This window comes from Arvicola amphibius, chromosome 12 (genome assembly GCF_903992535.2).
Source record: "Arvicola amphibius chromosome 12, mArvAmp1.2, whole genome shotgun sequence".
Lineage (NCBI taxonomy): Eukaryota > Metazoa > Chordata > Mammalia > Rodentia > Cricetidae > Arvicola > Arvicola amphibius.
Genome location: NC_052058.2, coordinates 32722809 through 32745430, shown reverse-complemented (window position 1 = coordinate 32745430; position 22622 = coordinate 32722809). Strand labels below are relative to the sequence as shown.

Below are 22622 nucleotides of genomic sequence, written 5' to 3'. Positions count from 1 at the left end.
AGTAAAGATCTTAATGTCATGATACTACTATTTTATGTTTTAGCCTAAATATAAAGATAATATAATGTAGATTCTTGAATCTGCACAATAAATGATTTAACTGAATTAAAAATATAATTAGAAACAAATTAAAAGTACTCAAAATTTTACTGCATGGTATATTTATAATCTGAATACATATATACATACTAAGATAAATGAAAACACAAAATCAATAATTTTTCATAAAAGAATATATATATATAAAGAAAAACATCTTTAAAGTACTGATACATAAATTCATACAAAAAGGGAAACCAGGTGTAACTCCGGCAGCTAGATGTAGTAGCTGCAGTGAAATAGGCATTGCCCTCACTTAGGATGAGGAAATGGGCCATAGTGGGAAATCAGACAATAGGTGAGACATCCCTGTAATCTGGAGCAGGCCAGACAGCCATGACATCCTATCATTAAGTCTAGAACTGTATGCAAGGTGTGTGTGCTAAGGAGGGCTAAGGAGGGAGCAGAGAAGCCATGAGAGAAAGATCCATTAATCAAAGTAAAGGTCTCTAGTCTGAAAAAATATGTCTTCCTGTGGATTTTTTCTTTTTTCTTTCTTCTTTTCTGTTTTTTTAAGATAGGGTCTAACTCTGTAGCCCAGGATAGCCTCAAACTCTGATCTTCTTGCCTCAGCCTTCCCCATGGCAGATCTACATGCATGAACAACTATGCTGAGTTCTCCTCATTGATTTCTATTGATCTGTTACCTGAATCTAAAAACTGGGGTTCGGGTTAACCTGAATTTGCTTCTGGGGTTCAAGCAACAAGGCAACTTGGGAATTAGATTTCCAATGCCAGCCTCTTGGCTTCTTGGTAGGTGACTGCTCATGGTAGACACTGTCCCTGGCATCATTTGGCACAGAGAACCTTACCAGGCTAAGAACTGGGCAGGACACAGGCTCCCCTGTCCTGAGACACACAACAAACCCACCAGCAGAGATATAGAGATATAGTTCCAGTTTGCTGAAATTAGTAAATCTTCTTCATTATGGATTGGCTTTTTTTCCTAGATGATTGAGAATCAGATCTCCCAGCTCCATGCTAACCCATCCTATCGTGTCTTTCTGACTGTTTTCTAAAAGACAAGAAGAAGTTGGAAGGAGTTGGGCATGGAGATGTTTTTTCTTTGAGTCAGAGCCCATGTTAAACTTTGGGCTCTCCTTGAATATCTTCTAAGTTGGGACTAGACCTAGAGGTAGAAGCTTGGGAGGAGACTCTAGGTTCCCTCCTGGGTGGAGAGGATATAGATTCCAGGCAGTCAAGTAAATGGCAGAAAGCTTGTTCTGGGGACTAACCTCCACCTTTGAAGGTCCAATTGTAGGGAGCTCTGTCGAGTCCTCTAAGGAGATATAAATTCTTGGAATACAGCTGGGGTACCATTCACTCCTACCCTTCCAGAAGATTGGCTTCCAAGTGCTGTTGGGATGCTGGTCTGGTGGGCCTATCCCAGGCCAGCAGAGTCTAAGCATGGCTATGAAGCAAGCCCAGAGCACTGATTTATACAGCCCCCGGGGTCTGGAAGGCCCCCAAGGTAACCTGTGATCACAAATGGAGAAAGCCCAGTTGGAAATCCCTTCAAAATAAAGAAGGGAGATTTTGAAGTGGGTCCAACATGCAGCTCATGAGAGATTGCTCTTTCATCTTTGAAAGTCATCCAGAAGAAAGTGACTATTGATGCCTAGAGATGGAGAGGTGATAGATGGGCTGTCTTCTGTGGGGACCACACTACACCACCCTCAGCCTAGACAAGGTCATACTCTCTCATCTTTAACAGCTTCAACCGAGAACTGTTCTTCTAAACTCAGTTTCAAGTTGCTCAAGGGCCCAGACTCATGCCTAGTAACTCCATTCAGACTCCCCATGAACTGTGAGAGCCAACTGGGTTGAAAAAACAGGTTATACATTATTCCAGAATCACCTAGAAGGGATGGGCAGAACGGAGCAGATCTTCATCAAAAAGCAGGTCCCACTCTGGCTGCCACACTCCTCTTCCTTCTGGAGCATAAAACAGTCAAGCCACCATTCTTGACGAATGCTAGTGTCTGTTACCATCACACCCATGGGGGACACTGGGCCCACACCTGCTCCAGCCTTACCCACACTGATGCTCACACTTGATCGCCGCACTCCTATGTAAGTCTAACTAGTGTGTAGGAAGTACAAGCTAAGAAAGGTTCAGTTGGTCCTGGTGTCCATTCATCTTAGTCAAATGGGGCAGAGTGACTATGAGTCCAGGCTTTCTCATCTCCAAAGCCACATCTCTTCCCATCACTGTGTCTCCTGAAACTCAGGAGGGCTTTAGAAAGTTGAGGAGCCACATCTGACATCGTATTTACTCCCAGACATATCTTATTATGATGGATAGTGCCGTTTTATCAATTGAAGAAATGGTTTTTATCAATCACCAGGTATGGATAACAGTGCCATGGACTATTTCAAGAGATAGACTTACTTTTCCAATATATTATTGGGAAATAATATGTTTAAAAGTAGAACTCACTTTTGGCTAGATGTCTTATCACCATTGGTAATGGTGTTCGTCTACGATGGTAGCAGGAGTGGTGGACCTTCCTTGGAGCTCATAGCCAGTGATCTGGGGCTGTGGACTAGGAAAGGCCTTCTTTTCTCTAACATCATTCCACTTGATAGAAACATCACAAAGACCAGCAGAGTTCTAGAATGTTTTCTGAAAGAAATGGTAGCAGAGGCTCTTCTACTTCCTGAACTCTGAAAGACCAAATTTTACCCCAAATTACCACTCTTCTTTCATATTCTAAAATAAAAAGTAAGGTTAGAAGGGTTTCAGCATATCAGGTCCCATGTTTATGGCTCTGGAATGTTTCTGAAGGTTCCAAGTAGCAACTCCTCACAGTTGCCAGCCTAGCTCTGCTCTCTTTTACAGCCCTCAATGAAACTGTCCTCCAGAAGGAGGTGAAGGCAGGTGAGGGCAGGTGAAGAGGTGAGGACGGGGTCAGAGATAGAACCCTGACAACCAAAAGAGGCTTCACATAGGCTCTGTTGCTAGGTCAGTAAACCTGAGAATGCTTTGCCCCCAGAGTGTTGGTGGTTTTTCTGGAGAAAAATGGACCACATAGAAGAGGTGAATTCTAGCCCAGAAGTTGCTCCCTTGTAGAAAATCTATCAAGGAAAAAAAACTGAATGTAGAGGTGTAGGTGCTCATGGCAGATGTTGCAGTGGTGGGGCTCTAATGGGAAGATGAAGAGATGCTGTATAGTTTGAGTATCCCTGTCCTACTGGTCCTTCCCCTCCCCCCCCATACCGGTTTCTCTCTGCCGGCCTGTTCCTGAATAACCACTCAGAGGCTTAATGTCAGTTACAATTGTCTGGCCAATGGCTCAGGCTATTACTAGCTCACTCTCTCTTTAAATTAGCCCATTTCTATTAGTTTATATTTTACCATGAGGCTCATGATTTGCCAGTAATGTTCGGATCTCTTTCTCCTTTAGCGGCTATATGGTGTCTCCTCTACTCTACTTACTCTCTCTATATATATCTTTGTTTGGACATCCTGCCTAGCTTAACTCTGCTAAGCCATTGGCCAAAACAGCTTTATTCATTAACCAAAAGCAAACAAGCACAGAAGGACATCCCACATCATCTTCCCTTTTCTAATTAAAAGGAAGGTTTTAACTTTAACATTGTAAAATTGCATATAACAAAAACAGTTATCAGGCAAGCATTACAGTTACAACATTTAGTCTCTTTGTATTAGGCAAAATTAAGAAAATGCTCCATCACCTACCTTATCTTTGTGAATCTAAGGCTTTAGTGCTGTCTCTGCCAGGGACTTGTTGGCATCCAGGCATGTTCCAGCTGAGGTCTGGGAGGGGGCAGTCCTGGAAGGCCTAGCATGGCAAATAGCATTGTAGGGGTTGGCATTTATGAGCAGTTCATAAAAATATGGGCAGGCTGAAGAGATGTGATGTGGTTTGGGCTTAGCAGAGTTTCTTGAGCAGAGAATTGATCTTAAGTGGAATAGAACTCTCATAGCTATGGCATGGAGGAAACCAGGTGGCAAAGGAAGGAAGGGACAGCAATGAGGCTGAAGAATCGAGCTTTACAAGTCTTGGTGAGTGACAAGGGACAGGGCTCCTTTCCCACACCTTTCCCAACATTGTGTTTTGATGTACTTTTCAATCCACTCTTCGAGCTGGACCAACCACTGTTCTCGCCTTCCTTGGCTATGTGTGTCTTAGTTGCAGAGACGTGTAAGAGAAGGGTTTGACAATGTATAACAAAGGTCAAAATATTCCTTACCTAGTAGTGCTGCAGCTGGAAACCCACCTGTGTAGCACAGTCCTGAGGCTGCGGCACAAACCCAGGGCAATGTGAGTGCGTCTCTAGGAGCCTCGTTGAACACGTGAGGTGGGGGAACTTGTGCATGTGACCTGAGTCCATGTCTGATTAAACACAAAATACACAAGCATATGGACATATGCATGGGAAAACGCTTTCTGTGCCAACACAGCTAGAAGTTGTTAATTAAGCTTGTTAGGTTCAAGCAGTAGCTTGAAGACCTATGTTGTATAGTTTCCCTCATGATGTTCACATTTTTTGAGTCACATCCATATTTATATTTGGCATCTAAGAAAATGCATGGGGCCAGGGAGGCTAAGTCATATGGAGCCATGAGAACCAGGAGGGACAGTGAATGAGGTCTGGAGACATGTTGGGTTACATGATAACAGTATGTTCTAGAATGTGTATAATGTGTATAATGATGGTGGCTGTGAAAAACTAACCTCAGTCAGCAGGGTAAGCAAGATGAGCCCAGAAAATGATGGATCTGTGCTAGCCTCTGAAAGCTGGCACATGTTTGTGGAAGACTGGGGATTTCCAAAATACCCTGGCCCCTCAAATCCCCAGGAATCCCTATCTCTCTTATTCAAGGCCATGTCTTAGAACATTTGGTCACACTATGTTTTTTTGTACCACAGGAGACACGCGGGCTTCGATAGGACCATGCTGCAGAAGTGGCAGGTATAGCCATTCCCCGGTGGTAGTGGTGGTGGTGGGACAGCCTGCATATGCAGAAAGGACCCAGATCTGTTAAGAGGAACTGTGCCATGTACTTCAAAAGGAAGTTTGTGTTTTAAATGTGCTAAATTCCAGGTCTTTCTCTGACAAGATCTCAGGGATGGAAGATTAGCCTCTGAGCACTGGAGTAGGAAGTGGAGGATGTATAGGCGCTTCTGTGTGTATCCATCCTCCCTTTCTTGAGGACGTGCACACATGCACATGCTGGGGAGAGGGGGGTGTCATGCAAGTCACTTATTAGGAGACATGCATGGCTCCAGCACAAATGAGTCACAGTCTGGAGCTCTCAATGCAGAAGAGACCCCAAAGAGGTCAGTCCTGCACATCCTTCCACCTGGAGCCCGTACCTCTGTCAGTGCATATTCAACTTAAGCCAGAGAGCCCTGTGTGTTTCCCTGATAAGGACAAACAGAGGCAGACCAGTGAGGACTCCTTTCCTTGTAGCTACCATCTTTTAGCTCATTTTTCTAAAGGTGAGAGGGTCAGCAATGAGTTCACCACCAGCATTTGTGCTGGCATTCTGTCAGCATTTGATGTCCCACTTGAGTGTTAAGATCAAAGAAAGCCATACCCTTTGCTTTGGATTTATGGTCTACTTCTTCTTTGGCTAGTATAGCTTCCTAAATATGCTCGCTTCCTTTCACACTCAGATCAGTGGGTGCTGGCCTGCCATGGTGCTGGCTCCTGTATAAGATGTGGACAAAGAGCTTAGGTGCCACCTGCTTGTTCTCCTGCAGTCTAGGCTTCCTGTTGGGGGCTCAGGGTTAGGTCCGCATAGCCTCAGATGGCTATCAGATGTATTAGACTTGTCCCCCTTTGTCTCTTCTGACAGAAAAGGGAGCTCAGCAATTTTGAATACCTCATGTACCTCAACACCCTGGCTGGAAGGACCTACAATGACTACATGCAGTATCCTGTGTTTCCCTGGGTCCTTGCTGACTACACCTCAGAGGTAAGGTATTCTCCAGGATAGGCCCCAGGGCTTCAGGGATTTCCTGTTCCTATAATGAGCACACAGAGCCTTACCATGAGCTTCAGTTCCCTGGGTCTCAAGGCTGCTAGGCTCCCCTGAAGCCACGGCAATCTTTACCTGGGTTCCTGCCGCAGATCCAGTGAGATTATCACTATGACTGGGATTATGTTAATCAGCACATGGATGGCATGAGCCTCGGAAGGATTTCTGTCACCTCTGTAGGAAGCTGTAGCCTATCTGCTGGGTCAGCACTGAAGATGCTGCATTCACAGAGAGCCTCTTCATGGGCTTCCTTCCTAGAATCAATGGATACAGAGAGAGAGAGAGAGAAGGGGTCTGAGGCAGAGAGATGAAAAGGAAAAGACAGTAACCCATTCTGCCTAGTATGGCCGTGGAATCTGAGCTCCACCCCAGCGCCTGAATAAAGACATGACAGGGCCAGGGAGGCTCATGGCAAGATCAGACCACTCATCTCTCTGGGCCTCCATTCCTGGATCTCAGCATGCAGGAGTCAGGAGTGGGGAAACCCTCACAGGAAGATTTGAGTGGTGTGTGTGTGTGTGTGTGTGTGTGTGTGTGTGTATACAACCTGGTCGTGAAGTAGGTCTGGGCCCTGATACTCTGTTTATCAGGGGATGTGTTGAGTGTGTGTGAAAAACAGAAGTTCGTGAGTCATGGGATCAGAACAGCCTGACCCGCCCTGACCAATTCTGCCTATGGATGCTTATGTGGAAGAGCCTCGGGTTTGGAGGATGGACGCCTTGTCTCCTGTGGCTTCTCATCTCCACTTCAGACAGTGAATGCAGCAACGTCTTCTCACTGGGCCACCCCTTGTTTTTTTCTCACACTCATGGTCCACCTGAAGCCAAGGCCTTACAAATAGGAACCTTCAAAATTCAAGAATCAAACCACGCTTGCAAAGCAGTGTTTGTAAACATTCGTTGTTTAATACATACCTGGCGCTTAAAATTATGATTATTTCCCTGTGTTTAAAAATTGGGAAATTTGGAGGTCCATGGAGACAGCTCAGTGGATTAGAGTACTTTCTGCACAAGTATGGGTGTCTGAGTTTGAACCTTAGCACTCATGTACACAGCTGGTCATGGCTGGGTGTCCTATAATCCCAGAGATGTTAGCTAGCCAGCTTTGCCAGAGCCGTGAGCCTCTGGTTCAATGACGACCTTCTTCTACCCTCTACCTTCACACATGAGGGCATGGGCACCTGCAAGCCTACATCACATACATACAACACACACACACTTGCACACACAAACACACATATACTCATATGCCCACAGATGCCCACATTCATGCACACACTCAGATACACACTCACACACACTCACACACGCACTTGGGGGATTTCTCCTGAACATCTGGGAACTTGTGGAAAATTGGAGCTCTGGCAGCTGTGAACCCCTGCCTGGAAACTGAGTGGGGGCTGCATCCCTTTTGTCTGTGACTGCTTTCTGCCCCCTTTTGCAGTTGTGACAGCACTGTCCCTCAATCAAGGGACTGTGAAAAGAGATTTGTGAAGAAACAACCCCCTCCCACATGAAATGTCTAAGTCCAGGGATACTTAGTGACCCCACTGTCCCCCAACACACAGAACAAGTCTCCGAAGACACTGAAGTCCTTCCTATCCCTATTGAGGTAAATGCTCAAAGTCAGAAGTATTATGCCCAGATCACAGAGACCCCCAAAACTAACTAGGAAACCAAGTCCTGTATGTAAAAGCAAAGAGCCTTTATTCTTACACAAGCTTGCAAACTCGAACTTTCCGTGGTCCAATGTATTGGAATGGTAGGAGAGCCCCGAACTCAATTGGAGTTGGGTTTTTACAATAGCAAAGGTAGGGGTGAAGAATTTCTAAGATTCAGGACCCCTGAGTGACTGACATTTTTCTGGGGGTGTCCTGGTGAAGGGTGTATGCTGGCAGGTGATCCTGTCTACAATGGTTGGAATGTTAGGAATTTCCTTTGGATGGTCTTTTCCTAGGTGGTGCCTGGGTGGTCTCAGTTTATGATCTTTCTTGGAACCAGGTATTGTCTAAGGGTAGACTACTGAGACTCCCACCTCTATTGAGCTTGCCATGGCTGGGTTCTACAAGGAGCAGGGCCAGCTTTACATGCTTTAACTGTCCAAAAGATAGTGGACCTCAAAAAAATGAACATGTTCCTTTCATCTCCCTCCTCCCCTACCAGTTCCATGACCTCTAGCTTCCTATAAAATCAGTTTGACTCAAAGCAGGCCCCTGAACTATTGCAGCAACTATTTAGTAATGGCAACAGTTAAAAGTCTTACAGGCAATGGGAATTCTTTTGAAAGTCTCTTTCAGAGCCTGGTGGTCACATTCTGATTTGGGTCATCTAGGAACAGGCTCGGCTTGAACCCATCTTCCCTCCTCTCACTTCCCATCTCTGCCCTATTAAATCTTTGTGGATCACTGGCTTCAGGGCCATAAAACTCCAGGTAGCTAGCTAATCACCGCAGGGGTTCAGACCAAATGACAATAAACCAATAAAGGGAGCCATAAAACTAAAGAGCGTGGCTCCTGGGGCACCAGGGGACTGGGGGAGTTAACTCAGCTGCACATCTGCCTTCTAGATGTTGAACTTGACAAATCCCAAGACTTTCCGGGATCTTTCGAAGCCAATGGGGGCTCAGACCAAGGAAAGGAAGTTGAAATTTACCCAGAGGTTTAAAGAAGTTGAAAAGATTGAAGGTAGGTACATACCTGCTTAATTTTGGCTGTGTGTGTGTGTGTGTGTGTGTGTGTGTGTGTGTGTGTTTGTGAATGTACACATGTATACATAAGTGTGTGCAGTTCTTCTCAACTTCTTGAAAAGATCAGTAACTTGGTTGGTCGCACAGTCCACCAGTGATTATGTTTATAAAGAATTCTTGAATCCAGTCTTTAGCATTGTGATTGGCATGAGAGAATCACCTGGAAGACCTTGTTAGCTAAGGGGACTGGAGAGATGGCTCACGAGTTAAGAGTACTTCCTGTTCTTGCAGAAAATTCCAGTTTGGTTCCCAGCACCCACAAGGCTACTTAAAGCCATCTGTAACTCCAGTTCCAGGGGATCCAATGCCCTCTTCTGGCCCCTGTAGGCAGTGCATGTATGTGATTCACTTCAATGAAAGCAAAACATAAGCATAAAATAAAAAGAAATCTTTTTAAAAAAGAGTGTAGTAAGACACAGCCTGGGTGATTTTTATGGCCATCCTGGATGGGAAAAAATATGCTGAGAACTGGCAACTTCACATCTGGTGGTAGGGAAGTTGGAGGGACTGCATTCGTCTAGTGTTTCTGTCTGGCAGAGTTCTTCCCAAAGCGCAGAGAAAAGAAACTCTGAGTTTAAGCAACTTAACCACCTTTCAATAATAGAGTCCACCGTTGACCGGCTCTAGAGCTCAGTCCTCAAACTTTGCAATCCACACATCACCTTTACAATCCTTGCCATATTCGTATGCCATCCGAGCCGTTAGTGCCTCAATGCTTTTTCTTATGTCTGCTTGCCTCCTGAGTTTCAGTAAATGCATTTTAAAATGCTCTTCTCAAGCACAAGCAAGCCTGTCTGCTGCTTTCAGGTGGGCAGCCACCCTCAACTGTGTCCTTATGTTGTAGGTGACATGACTGTCCAGTGCCATTACTACACCCACTATTCCTCAGCCATTATTGTTGCTTCCTACTTGGTCCGGATGCCACCGTTCACGCAGGCCTTCTGCTCCTTACAGGTGAGCTACTGTCGTTTCTTCTTTAATGCAAGGGCATGTACACACAGAGTCTCAGGTTTGGGTAAGGAGGGTGCTTTCTCTCCGAAAACCCAAACATTAACTTGGCGCCTACACTTGTAGGAAGACTGCTTTTTATTCTCAATACTTCCACATCTGCCTAACTTATTTTTTTAAAAAAGAAATACCCCAAAGAGCAGGGAATAAGAAAATTTCTTATGGAAAAAAAAATGTGAAAATGTAATACAAATAAGATAGCGTGAAAAAGAAAAGTGAAAATTGCTAAGACTAAAAATGTCGCCATCAAAGATCAATAAAAAAAAAGGGGGGGGGGACAATAAGCATCAAAATGCACAGGTCTGTGCTAACTACAAATGAAAGGCTCCATGGAACAAATCGATTATTTGAACTAAAAACAAACAAACAAACAACAAAGAACCCATCCATAAGCTAACAACCGTTACCTTGCCAGCCTAGGATTGGCAGATTTTACAAATGAGAAGCAGATACCTAACCAAGTCTACTTCTGGATACTCAGCGACTTCCACTTAAGCAAGGACACTCTGCAAAGTTACCTGCTGCTTCTCTGAGAGTTACGTCATCTGGGTCGCCTGTGTTGTTTCATCTGGAGATGAGCCAGTGCTGGGGTCCTGGTTGTAGAATGTCAAAGTCAGAGTCCCTCGTGGGCACCACTGGGACAGTGCTGAGATCTTTGAGTGCTTTGTCTCTCTTCCCATGAAACCCTCCCCTGAAATCCTGCACCCAAGGATCCCATCCAGAGGCAGAGCTGTGGAAATGTGGAAAGCTGTCAGGTAGCCCAGCCTGAGCCAGCCGGCTGAGCTCACTGCAGGGACCGAGTTCATGGCTGACATGATCACCACCTTGCAATGGTCCTATGAGAGAAAGCCATGGACCTCATGATCAGGGGCCCACTGAGCACACATGACCTCACACTAACACATGAGCCTTCTCTCAGAGAAGTTTTAGTGTCCCAGAAACTGTGAGTTTGAATCACTCAAAATACATGACCCTGAGAGACAAGAGTCACCCTTAGCTGGCACTGACATACACCTAATCCCTGGGAAAGAATGGAAAAGCGAGGCCAGGCATCTTCTCCAGTAAGGAGTGAGCCCCTCACATCATTTGTTTCTTGGCACACATCTCCCTTTCCCTGACAGTGTGGCTTGTCTAGACTTTGTATAACCCCCATATCTCTGGAAATCCACTCAGAAATAATAAGTGTGCTCCCCTTAGGCCTTTCTCAGGCAACAAGCATCTTAAGTAAGTTTAGTTTGGAGAATGAATGGTCCCAGAGCTCTACCCCATGCCAGGAACCTCTTCCAGATGTTGCTCATTAATCCACAAGAAATGATGATCACTGCTGTTGATGATAATGATGGATTCTGCTGCTGCTTCCCAGCCAGGAGCCGAAGCCGTCAAATGTTCAGGATGCTTTCACGGCTTTCCTTTGGCCTTCGCGCCAGAGGCAGTAAAGCCAGGGGTCCCAGCTCGATTTGTTGTTAAGGGTCTTTCCCCACAGGGAAGAGATGGAGTGGAATGGAGACAGGCTGTGCTATGAGACTTACAAACTTGCCACTTAATAGATACAGATATCCCACGTGTTATGTTACCTCTGGAAATGAGGGTTTGTTTTGCACAGATCACTGGATCATTCAGAAGAGCAAATAAGAAAACATAAGGAAAGCCACTAGTGTTTGGGTAGCAGCCTCACCCCAGCCCCTGGCATTTCTGGTGGTCAGCCACGACTACTTCCCCTCTTCCCTCTGTGACCAACAGATCTAATCTGAGCAGAACTGAACTTGTTCAAGCTGGTCTCCTCTGGCTTAAAGTACTTTAAAGCAGCCTAGACTACAATAAAACATCCCAGAGCAGACTGAGCCAGATTAAACAGGTTCTGCGAAGCCCACAAGAATATCTGGGTAATGATGCCAATCATTAGTGTGAACTCTCTGTAGCCATTTGCTTCAGTAATAACTAGTTAGGTCCAACTAGTCTGGGATGGTCTAGCCCAGGGTGAGATGACCAGAGCCAACTCTTTATGTTTTTAGGAGGCACCTGAGCAATTGTTAGTGTGACCGCACTGGGAATCTCAAGTGTGACTCTTAGTTTTTTCTGGCTCAAGTTTGTCTTTTGGTAGATCAGTCCATCCAAATTAAAATAATAGGAGCTCCCTGTGAAAAACACTTTGCTCTGGACCAGTGAGTTTCCAGTTGGGCATCCTTTGTCTTTTCCTAGAACAAAGCAACAGTTTTAGTTCTTCAGTGCATGAGTCACATCTGGAGAGCACCCTCCCTGGGCCTCACCAGATCTCAGAAGGAATGTTCTGCCATCTCTGTTTCATCTCATCTGCCTCCTAGGGGCAGGCCTGTCTCTTCTCAGGAGACTTTTGCCTACCCTCCTTCATGGTGACATTGTCTCCTTCCTTGTGGTCTCACCCACCAGAGGAAATGACTTCTAAGTTGGCTGTGGGTGAGTTGGAGGGTGGAGAGTGGGAGGTTCCAGGATGCCTGCAGAGAGGGTTTCTGCATTTGCAGAACGCTGGGGCTCTGAGCTTTAGGGTCAGCATGCTCTCCATTCTGAGCTGAGCAGACTGCCATTCTCCTGCTAATGTGAGTGAGTCACTGGGGCCCCAGGGCCCTGTGTCCTGGCTCTGCCCTCGGATGTGAATAGACCATTGCATTTCTCTGGATTTGGTTTCCTTATTCATGAGATAAAGATGGAGGGTAAGATACAGCTTCTGAAGTTCATTTCATAACAGCACTAGTCTGGAACACACTTCCAGATGATGCCAAGTACCTTACAATTACCACTAAAACGTTCAAGCTTTCCCATTGTGGCAAAGTGTCCATCACATGGTATCTACCCTGTAGATGTTTTTAAACATAGAGCTCAGTGGTATGAGGTGCCAGAGTAGTGTGCCACGGAGCACATTTTCTGCACACACTGTGTGCTTGTGTGACACAGCTGGTGTGGCCTGCTGAGCTGCTGACAGGCTGACACCAGACACTGTGGGCTCTACTGACTTAGCATGTGCTGGCCCAGTGTGGGGACAGCACCAGGATTTTCACAGTTTCAGGACTTCAGTGAACTGTGTCCTGACTCTGTAAGAGGCTCTTTATGCCCCTGTGGTTAAATGCTACTACATTTAGCCCATTTTTAGAATTGATGCTCTTTAGTATTGATGTGTTTCTCTTTCTACTCAAAGTTGTCAATACAACGATAGATTTTTATAGTCTAGAAGATATTGAATAATTGCCCATCCATGAGGTTGGTTCCAGGACCCCTCTCCCATACTGCAATCAGAGGATGCTCAGGTGACTTATATAAAAGGGTATCATATTTGCACAGAACCTATACATCCTCCCATATCCTTTAAACTACCTCTAGATTATTTACAATGTCCACTCCAGTACAAATGTCCTAGAAGCAGTTGTAATACTATATGGTTCAGTGAACTGTGAGAAGAAAAAGTCCATACACTTGAGACAGACATGATCTACTAAAATATTTCCTGTCTATGGTTTTGACTTTAAGTGTGGATCCATCCCTCTGATATGGACTTCCAGCTGTAGATGTATGTGTTGTGTGTGGTCTGAGCAGGTGGGATGTATGTAGACTGTGACCAGACTTGTCATGGTCATGTGTTCCATGGTTTCCTCCTTCTCTGGGAAGGATGGACCACTGTATTCAGGGCAAGTAGCTGGTACTCCATCTTAATGACAATCCCAGTATTCTATAGTTCTCATGAGCCTTGTCTGTGGCGATCCAGGATCTATGAGCCTCCTGAAAGTCAAGTCATTGTGAGGCTACACCCCTGCTGTGAGACCTTAGCCCTGGCCTGTGTTTCTGTCCTAGCGAAAGTGCTGTATATTCTCAGGCTTAAGATGAGATCTAGCCTGGGTGGTGCCCAGCAAGGCAGCCTGTTCCCAGCAAGGACACAGTGTGGCAGCAGCTGCTGTATTTAATAAGAAATGGAAATAAAACACTGTGCTAATTAAGTCCTACCCCTGTGAAGTCAGCTGTTACCAGCAGCGGAGAAGGGTTTTCCAGACTACCTGAGGCGAGTTGGTGAGATGGCAGGATGGCAGTACTTTGTGCTAGGCAGATGCCGACTGCAGGAACTGAGAATCCTGGATTAGACTCAGCCTGTGCTGTGACCTCCCAGCTTCAGGTAAGTACCAGGGTCACAATAACATGAGGAAGACAGCCTGTGTCAGTGAGCACTGCCTCTGTGCACCCTACCTGATGTCATCACAGTTTCCAGGTTAGGCACCGGCCCCCAACCAAGTACCTTGCCCTTGGTATCAAATACTTTGTGCATAGTTAGGATAGGGCTGGACCAGAAAACCTCCAGTCACACTTTAAACGTATAATCAGGACTTGAAAACATGGGGTTTTCATGGTCCTAAACTATGACCTACAAGAATTTCAGGGTCTCTAGTATGGAATAATTTAGATATATGACTTTATCTAGGGGTACTGGAAAATGCACTGGTAGGGTTGATGAGCCCAGATAAACTGGCCCTAGACTTTCTCCTTGATAGTTGTATATTCGAGCTGCCGTTTCCCCATCTTTTTCAACCCCTGACTGATGAAGATGGAAACTTGGCTTGACTCACAGTAAGAAGCATGGATGTCAATATGCTTCGGGATACTTGCTTAAGAGAAGGGTCTCATCCTACAGGAAGGAGAGCAGTGGCTGCGCTAGCTCAGACCAGTCCCTGTTGAGAGCAGCACTGACTAGTGCCTGGGCTTCCCAAATGTCACCCATAGCATTATATTTTGGAGTAGGATGTTGAGATGGGCTGTTTGCTGAGGCTCATGGGATGCCCAGTAGTTTTCTCTTACCTGCCCACTCTTTCCTCTTTACTTACCTGCCCTAGAAATGCCCCTCTTGCTTCCTGTCCCCATCCTAAGGTATCTTAGCCTTTTCTACCCCCTGTCTCTGTCCCAGGCACTGGAGAAGCCTTTCCCCCAAGACTCGACCTTTCGTTTCCAATACTTTCCACTCCATTTCTCTTTATTCCTTCGGAGAGCCCCGGGTTTTCTTCCTCATCTACTCTGAGATTGACTCTTAAGACTGGGATCCCTCACAGTCCCTGAATTATGCAGAATGAAAGATACAGGACTAGGACTGGAGAGATGACTTAGTGGATAAGAACACTGGCTGCACTTTCAGAGGACCAAGTTTGACTCCAGCACTCATGAGGTGGTTCACACCTTTTGTAACTTCACTCCAGGTATCCATGCCCGCTCTGGTCTCTGTGAGCAATGTAAGAACACAGTGCACAGACATATATGTGCAGTCAAAAACCCACATAGGTAATTCAATACAAATTCTTTTTTTGCATTTCAGCTTTTGTTTTTATTGTTATCATGCCTAAGACTATCCAGTTGGAATCTACATTATTCAGGAAACCAATCTACTGTATATAACATACATACAAGAATAAAATGAACAGCCTGGTAGTACATTATTAAGTTTTGTAAAAATCACAAATTCTTTAAATAATTCTTAAAAAGATACAGGGTTCATTTTTTTTTTTTTTTGATAATGCTCTCTTTATACCAAGCTTACCACCTGGGGGTGGTATATCTTGCCTTCTCATATACATACTCGCTGGGGCATATACATTATTGATTTCACACCCAAAACAATCACTGAAGCTTCAGAGAGGAGGGGATAGGTGATTAAAGCGACTTTAAAAAACTCCTATTGACCCTCCAAGTAAGCACTGACATTCTTATCCGAGTCGGCTTAATTCCAGAGCATAGCGTTCTCTACCATGGCACACTGCCTGCTGGACAGATGGTCGCTGAAATCAGCTGACCCAAGTAAGCAAGCGCACTGCTTACATGATACCTCTCAACTATTAAGATAAATGCCTACAGTGCTAATAGGTCATCAACCCACTCCCAGGACCAATCCAATTCCTTAGCTAGATGTGAGTGGGCCGGTCTGCATTGGTCCCTGTTGGAAGGGTTTCAGTATATATCATAAGGATATCTAGGGGCTGAAGAGATGGCTCCATGGTTACGAGTAGGTACTGCTCTTGCAAGAGCCCTGAGTTTGAGTCTGAGCACCCATGCTCACCGTTCTCAACTGCTAGCTCTAGTAGAATCTATTGCCTCTGACTCTGTGGGCATGAACATTATGCACATGTGTGCACATGTGTGTGTATGTGTATATACATACATAATGAAAAATAACAAATATTAATAGAAAAGAATATATGTGTAGTCACATGTCTTTGAACACATGTAAGGTCTGAGTTTCTTCTGAGTATGGGCTAAAAATTGAATGTTTGCCCTCTGACCTTCTCTTCCTGCCCAAGCTAGAAAGGGGTTTAAGAATGCCATGACTAAAAGGTTTACCCAGGGACAACAGCAACCTAAGGCTCATGCAATGGAGCATTTTGTATGCATGCTTTCATCAATATGCATTATTTTTCAGGGCAAGTCATTTACAACCTATGTGCTTGTGCAAGGACCAACATTTCCTTGGTTTTAACTTGATGTTTAGAAACTCCCCTTGTCATATCCTCACCTCTCCAGTATCTTTCAGTATTGCTGAGCGCTTCTTAATATTATAGATGAGCAAGATATTGCAGATAATCTTCTGATTCCTACTATATTCAAAATACATTGCCAGTGATTTTCCACATGTGTAATCTCATGTGTGTGAACCTTTTGTCTTTGAGCTCTGTAGCCTTAACTTGGATCCACTGCCTTCCAGCTTTGAGCAGCACGCAGGAAATCATCTGCCATTGAGCAGTTATATTACTCATCTTCATGTATGATTTTCACTGGTCATTTGCATACACATTATTCACGACAGGCAAGGACAGCTGCAGGATGGACAAGGGGGACGATCTCAGCTGGGGAGCTCTTGCTCATCACTTTCTTCCTCCCCATTCCCAGACTACATTTTGCTGTCGCTTACTCCACTTGGAGGATTTTCTTCCTGTGGGTCACTCTGTAAGGCTGAACCGCACAGCTCAGTGCTCCTCAGTCTTGCCCTGTCTCTTGTCATCACTGCCAGCTTGCCTAAGAACCAAGGTCTATCTGAGACTGACTGCCAGCGGGCGCTGGAGTTTATGTCAACCCGCACATTCACAATACAAGCAACAAAGCAACTCCACTTTTTCTTCTAGGGAATTTGGTGTTTTCTTTTGTATTGCAGAAGTGAGAAAACCCATTAATTTTGAAACAAATGTATGCAAATACATTTATTAATATAGGAAATAGGAAAATCAGTTATTGCTTCCTTTATAAATAATACAGGCTTAAGTTTTAAAGATATTACTTTTGCTAAACTGCATTAGACAGCCGTGAAAAAAATAACATTTTTCTTTGTGGTAATATCTTTAACCAGATTTGTAGCACTAACAATATTTCCTATGTATATATTATTTTTATTTAATACAGGTAATCTTTTTATTACCAAATCATATTGTTTCTCAGGAGATTACCATCAGCACTTATAAAAGCTGCAAAAGGAAAAATGGGACCAGGAGAAGACATCAATCTCCCACGATGTGAGGCTCAGGCTGCAGATTAAATATACAAAGCTCTTAATACATTTCAATGAGCGACTCGTTAGGTGCAGATTTATTTAGATTTCCCACACTTCATTTCTGTTTCCATTTCGATTTGATGGTGGACATCGTCTCTTAATTTTAATGCCGAGCAAAGTGACCTGGGTGGGGGCACATCTTGAAGCTGTATGTTATGGTCGAGACCTCATGGGGACCCGGATATCGCAGTGTTTCTTTGTGCAGAAAATGACGTATGGCTCACAATGGATCAATACCTCTGGCTCAGAAAATGGACCACCCAGTTCTTGGCTACCAGGTTGCCCAGAGGTGATATGCCTTAGATCTGTACAGATCATCTTCTCTCAGAAAGAGCTGAGTCCTCCTCAACCTTCTGCTTCCACATAGTAGGCCAAGTTTGTACTGGTTCCAGTGATTTCCTTAGGGACTGGCAGAGCAAAACATACCCTTTATAGCTGTACCCATGAGCTTGGCCCCAGCTCTGGCATTCACTGCTTTGATAGCCTTGGGGAAATCAGTGCACTTTGGGTGCCAGTTTTCCCATCTATATAATGGAGATGCCAATTCATTCCTGACTTCAGGGCTCTTTCCTCGGAGGCCAAGAGGATAGAGGGAGACACATATGTGGCTGATCGCATCTCCCTTTCTCCCACAGGGCGGAAGCTTTGATGTGGCAGATAGAATGTTCCACAGTGTGAAGAGCACGTGGGAATCTGCCTCCAAGGAGAACATGAGTGACGTCAGGGAGTTGACCCCTGAATTCTTCTATCTGCCCGAGTTTCTAACCAACTGTAATGCAGTGGAGTTTGGTGAGTAGAGGTGTGGGAGAGCCTGCTGGGTGAGGTCAGGGAGCTCGGGATTTCTCCTACAGGTCTCCAGGGAAACACTGGTTTCATCAGTATCTTTGATGGAAACCCTACTAGGCCCCTAGTCAGGACCAGTGCATGGGGGAGGGGGTGTGAAGTCTCTTTTGGGCAACAGAACATTGCTGCAAAAGTGTGTTCCCAGGAAGGGTGCTGGGTCCCAGGTTTCCAGGACAGCACCCAGTACCTATCTTGGGCAGTGGCCTTTTCTCTGAGGATGCCAAGAGATGAGGTCCGTAGTGAGATAGTACCCAGGAATCCAGAACCCTTGCTGACGACTCAGGTCTAGCACTGCCTACCCACATTCCACCCCCACCCCGACACACACAGGGTTTCTCTGTGTAAAATCCCTGACAGTCCTGGACCTAGCTCTGTAGACCAGCCTGGCCTTGAACTCACAGAGCTCCATCTACTTTTGCCTCCTAAGTGCCGGGATTAAAGGTGTGTGCCACCACCGCCGGCCTCACGTTCTTATCTTGAGGTTCACTAGCCTCATTTCCACTGTGGCTGACAGCCGGGTGGCACATCCTCTGTCCCATAGCCTAGGATGTGTCAGGCCTTCTTCCTGCTTCAGAGATGGCAAAGACAGTGACAGAGACTCAGGGGCCTGGGGAGCCCTTGGAGACTCCACATGCCATGAGTCTCTCCCGTGAATTTGTGTGAGAGGAAGGGGGAAGGAACCATATGCTGAGGGGATGAATGGTCAGAGGTGGAACAGGCGGTAAGCAAGCTCCCTAGCCAGATCAAGAGAAGCCATGGCTGCTATAGACAACCTGGAGGTGGATATTAATATCCTTCAGGCCTACCCACCCTTAGCCTCTCCCTTCAAGCAAGGGTTCGGACCTGGATTCAGGCCAAGTGAGATCATTTCCCACAAAGTCTCACGTGGTTTCCAGCCCTGGGCATTAGGCCACAGTGCCATGGGGCACCTCAAGTCTCTCCAATTCTGGTTCAGCCAGCAAGCCTGACCTGGGTCCTTGGTGAGCCTGGCAGTGTTTGGGTTCTCAGATGCCTAACAGAACCGTGCAGAGTTCACCTCTGCCTTTGAATTACAGCTGTATCCTCGGAGGAAGATGTGACAGGCTTAGATGGAGAAACGACAGGGTCAGAGACAGCCAGGTGTCATTAGGAGAACGTGTGACCACATAGTACCTACTGTGCACAGGCACCTCAGGCAGATGTGGTTTATCCTAAAGACATGTTACAGGTGAGGGGACAGGATTTATGTTATAAACAAATAAAGACGCGAAATTGCCAGGTGTTGAGAAAGCCTGTGAGGAAGACAGTCAGGGCCATGGTGTGAGAATGAATTGGGGGCATCTGTGTTATTCTGTTCCCCAGGAAGAGCCTGGAGTTGAGTGTGGGTGAGGAGAAAATGAGGGTGAGCACGGCTGGAAGCCCCAGACCAGAGGGGAGTATTGCTCAGCTTGCATCGCAAGTGCTCTAGAGGAGCAGTGTGATCTGGTCTGATCCAGCTCATATTCCAATTTGCAAGGGGTTGGCTGTTGTAGACAACATGGTTCTGAACCTAGTGTGGCCTCACTTATGTCTCCTGTTTGCCTTCACACTCAGGACGCATGCAGGATGGAACAACCCTGGGGGACGTGCAACTCCCTCCCTGGGCTGATGGGGACCCAAGGAAATTCATCAGTTTGCACAGACAGGTGAGACACTCCAGTCTATCCTCATGTGCAATTTGGCATCCCCGCAGGCTCCATGTAGTTTTCTATCTCACTGGTGGGGACAAACCTTGAGACTTTGATGTCCGGAGGAACCAGGGAAGAGAGCACACCAGGGAAGTTTGTGTTCTTGGATGGTTGAAGAGCACCGGTTTGCTCTGTGATTGTACTAGGCTGCTGTGATGGACATCGTGCCAGCAAGTGTCATGTCTGATGTTTTCAGGCTGCCCTGGTGGCATGTCAGTGTCCTCTCCAGCTCCCCACCCCCACTCCAGTAGTGCTCCTACCTGAACTGTGTTCTCAGTGTTGCTCAGAGATGGTTTGGAGACCCCAGGGAGCTCTCACCTACCACAGGGTTGTCCAACAGTGGAGATGATTGAGCCTGCCATCCAGAGGAAGATGGAGGCAGAGACTACGTGGGGACGCCTGTCTTGGGCCACACTTCCTCTGGGTTAGCCAAAGCAAGCAAAAACGTGCTCGGCATCATTAGTCATTAAAGAAACTCATTCAAACCAGAATGAGATGCTACAGCATACCCATAACAATTAAAACTGGGTGTTGTGCACATTTGTGAGCCCCGTGTTAGTTAGGGGTGTGGAAACACAAAGATCCTTGGGGCTCACTGGGGTCCATCCAGCTCTGCAAATTCCAGGCCTGTGAAAGACCTTGTCTTTAAAAAAAAATTATCTGGGTGGTGGTGATGCACACCTTTAATCCCAGCACTCGGGAGGCAGAGACAGGCGGATCTCTGTGAGTTCGAGGCCAGCCTGGTCTACAGAGCTAGTTCCAGGACAGGCTCCAAAGCTACAGAGAAAGCTTGTCTCAACCAACAAAAAAATTAATAGAAAATATTTTAACTAGGGGAAGGGCAGCACCTACAGAAATGCACCTGCATTTGACCTCTGACCTAAGTATGCATACACACACCTATGAGCACACATACACACCAACCCACAAACACAGTGGCTTTAAATTTAGAGAACTGAATTTTATAAAAGCATGAGTTAGGACTTCCTGCTCTTTGGGTTTCGATTCCAGGCTCTGGAGAGCGACTTCGTCAGTGGCAACCTCCACCACTGGATAGACCTGATTTTCGGATGTAAGCAGCAGGGGCAGGCCGCTGTAGAGGCAGTGAACACTTTCCACCCTTACTTCTATGGTGACCGAATAGACCTCACCAGCATCAGTGACCCCCTGATCAAGAGCACCATCCTGGGGTTCATCAGCAACTTCGGACAGGTACCCAAGCAGGTAGGTGCGGCAGGCCACGGCGCTCGTCTTCTTTATCAAGAGCGTGGGCAGCACAAGCTTGGGAAAGAGAACAAGGATGTTCTATGCCATTAGGAGTGAAGGTGGTGGCGGGTGCCAGAGGAGATTCATCCCATTTTCAGAACCAGAGCCCCACCCACTTACCACCTGAAGGGGTCAGATGACATCATTAATACGGGGCAAATGCTATGTTCCTCTGTTACATATGTGATAGATACCATAAAATATTATTACTATTAGTTTCCTAATGAGTTAAGATTATCAAGTAGCTGAAAAGGATCTCCTAAGGACCTCCCTCCTCAGCAAGGGCAGCTTTTGCCCAGGCAGTTTGGGAGAGAAAAGAATTGGCAACCAGCAGAACTTGTCCTGTGACTTGGAGAAAACAGTGGCCACTCTCTGAGCCCCATGCCCTTCATTTGTAACATCCAAGGACCCTGCTGACACAGCAGTTCTGCAGGAGAAAGGCCAGCCCTGATAGTGCCCAGAGCAAGGGTACAATTGTGATGTCCATGGCTCCCTTCTGAGGCATCTGCCTCCTAGTGACCTATGTGGTGTGTTTGTATGTATCTCCAGATCTTCACTAAACCCCACCCATCCAGAAACACCACAGGGAAGCCACCGCTGCCTGGAAAGGATGCCTCCTCCCCAGTGGGCCTTCCGGGCCACTCCCAGTCCTTCCTCCACAACCTGCCAGCACTGAAACCTTCTCAAGTCACAGTCAAAGGTGATCGCCTGTCCCTGCATTGTCTCAGGCCTCTCTCTTTCGGGACTGAATTCCTCTAGGGCCGTGATTCTCAACCTTCCTAATGCGGTGACCCTTTAATACAGTTCCTTGTGCTGTGGTGACCCCACCACACACATACACAACCATGAAATTATCTCGTTGCTACTTCATAACTGTAATTTTGCTGCTGTTATGAATCGTGATGTAAATATCTGATGTGCAGGATATCTGATACTTGACCCCTGTGAAAGGGTTGCTCAACCCCCCACCGAAAGGAGTCAGAACCTATAGGTCGAGAAATACTGCTCTAGGAGCTCAAGGGTGTGGGCTTGGAACTGAGTGGGTTTTGAAATGACTGTCTCCATATTCAATCGGTAGTGGAGGGTGGTCTCTGCTGGAGGGGTCTAGTACTTCTAGGTTAGAACCTAACTTCTAAGACCCACGTGTCTGCCTGTCTGCCTGCCTGCCTGTCTGTCTGTCTGTCTCTCTCTCTCTTTCTCTCTCTCTCTCTCTCTCTCTCTCTCTCTCTCTCTCTCTCTCTCACACACACACACACACACACACACACACGCACACACACACACACACACACCCCTCTCTCTTGTACACGTGTAAAAACACATTACCCACCCCTACAAAGACAGATGACTGGCTCTGCACCGCTGTTGCTCTCAAGCCCCCAGATGCACGCATGCACAGAGT

The 22622-nt window shown here is 46.1% G+C and overlaps 1 protein-coding gene across 1 annotated transcript in view; it reads left to right on the top strand.

The window, feature by feature from the left end:
- Positions 1-22622, top strand: part of Wdfy4 (WDFY family member 4) — a 232123-nt gene that overhangs the window by 195945 nt on the left and 13556 nt on the right. The window contains 8 exon segments of the mRNA XM_038350155.1: positions 4998-5040; positions 5930-6049; positions 8678-8795; positions 9702-9811; positions 18041-18194; positions 19821-19912; positions 20966-21178; positions 21770-21920. Coding sequence (XP_038206083.1) covers positions 4998-5040; positions 5930-6049; positions 8678-8795; positions 9702-9811; positions 18041-18194; positions 19821-19912; positions 20966-21178; positions 21770-21920 — 1001 coding nt within the window.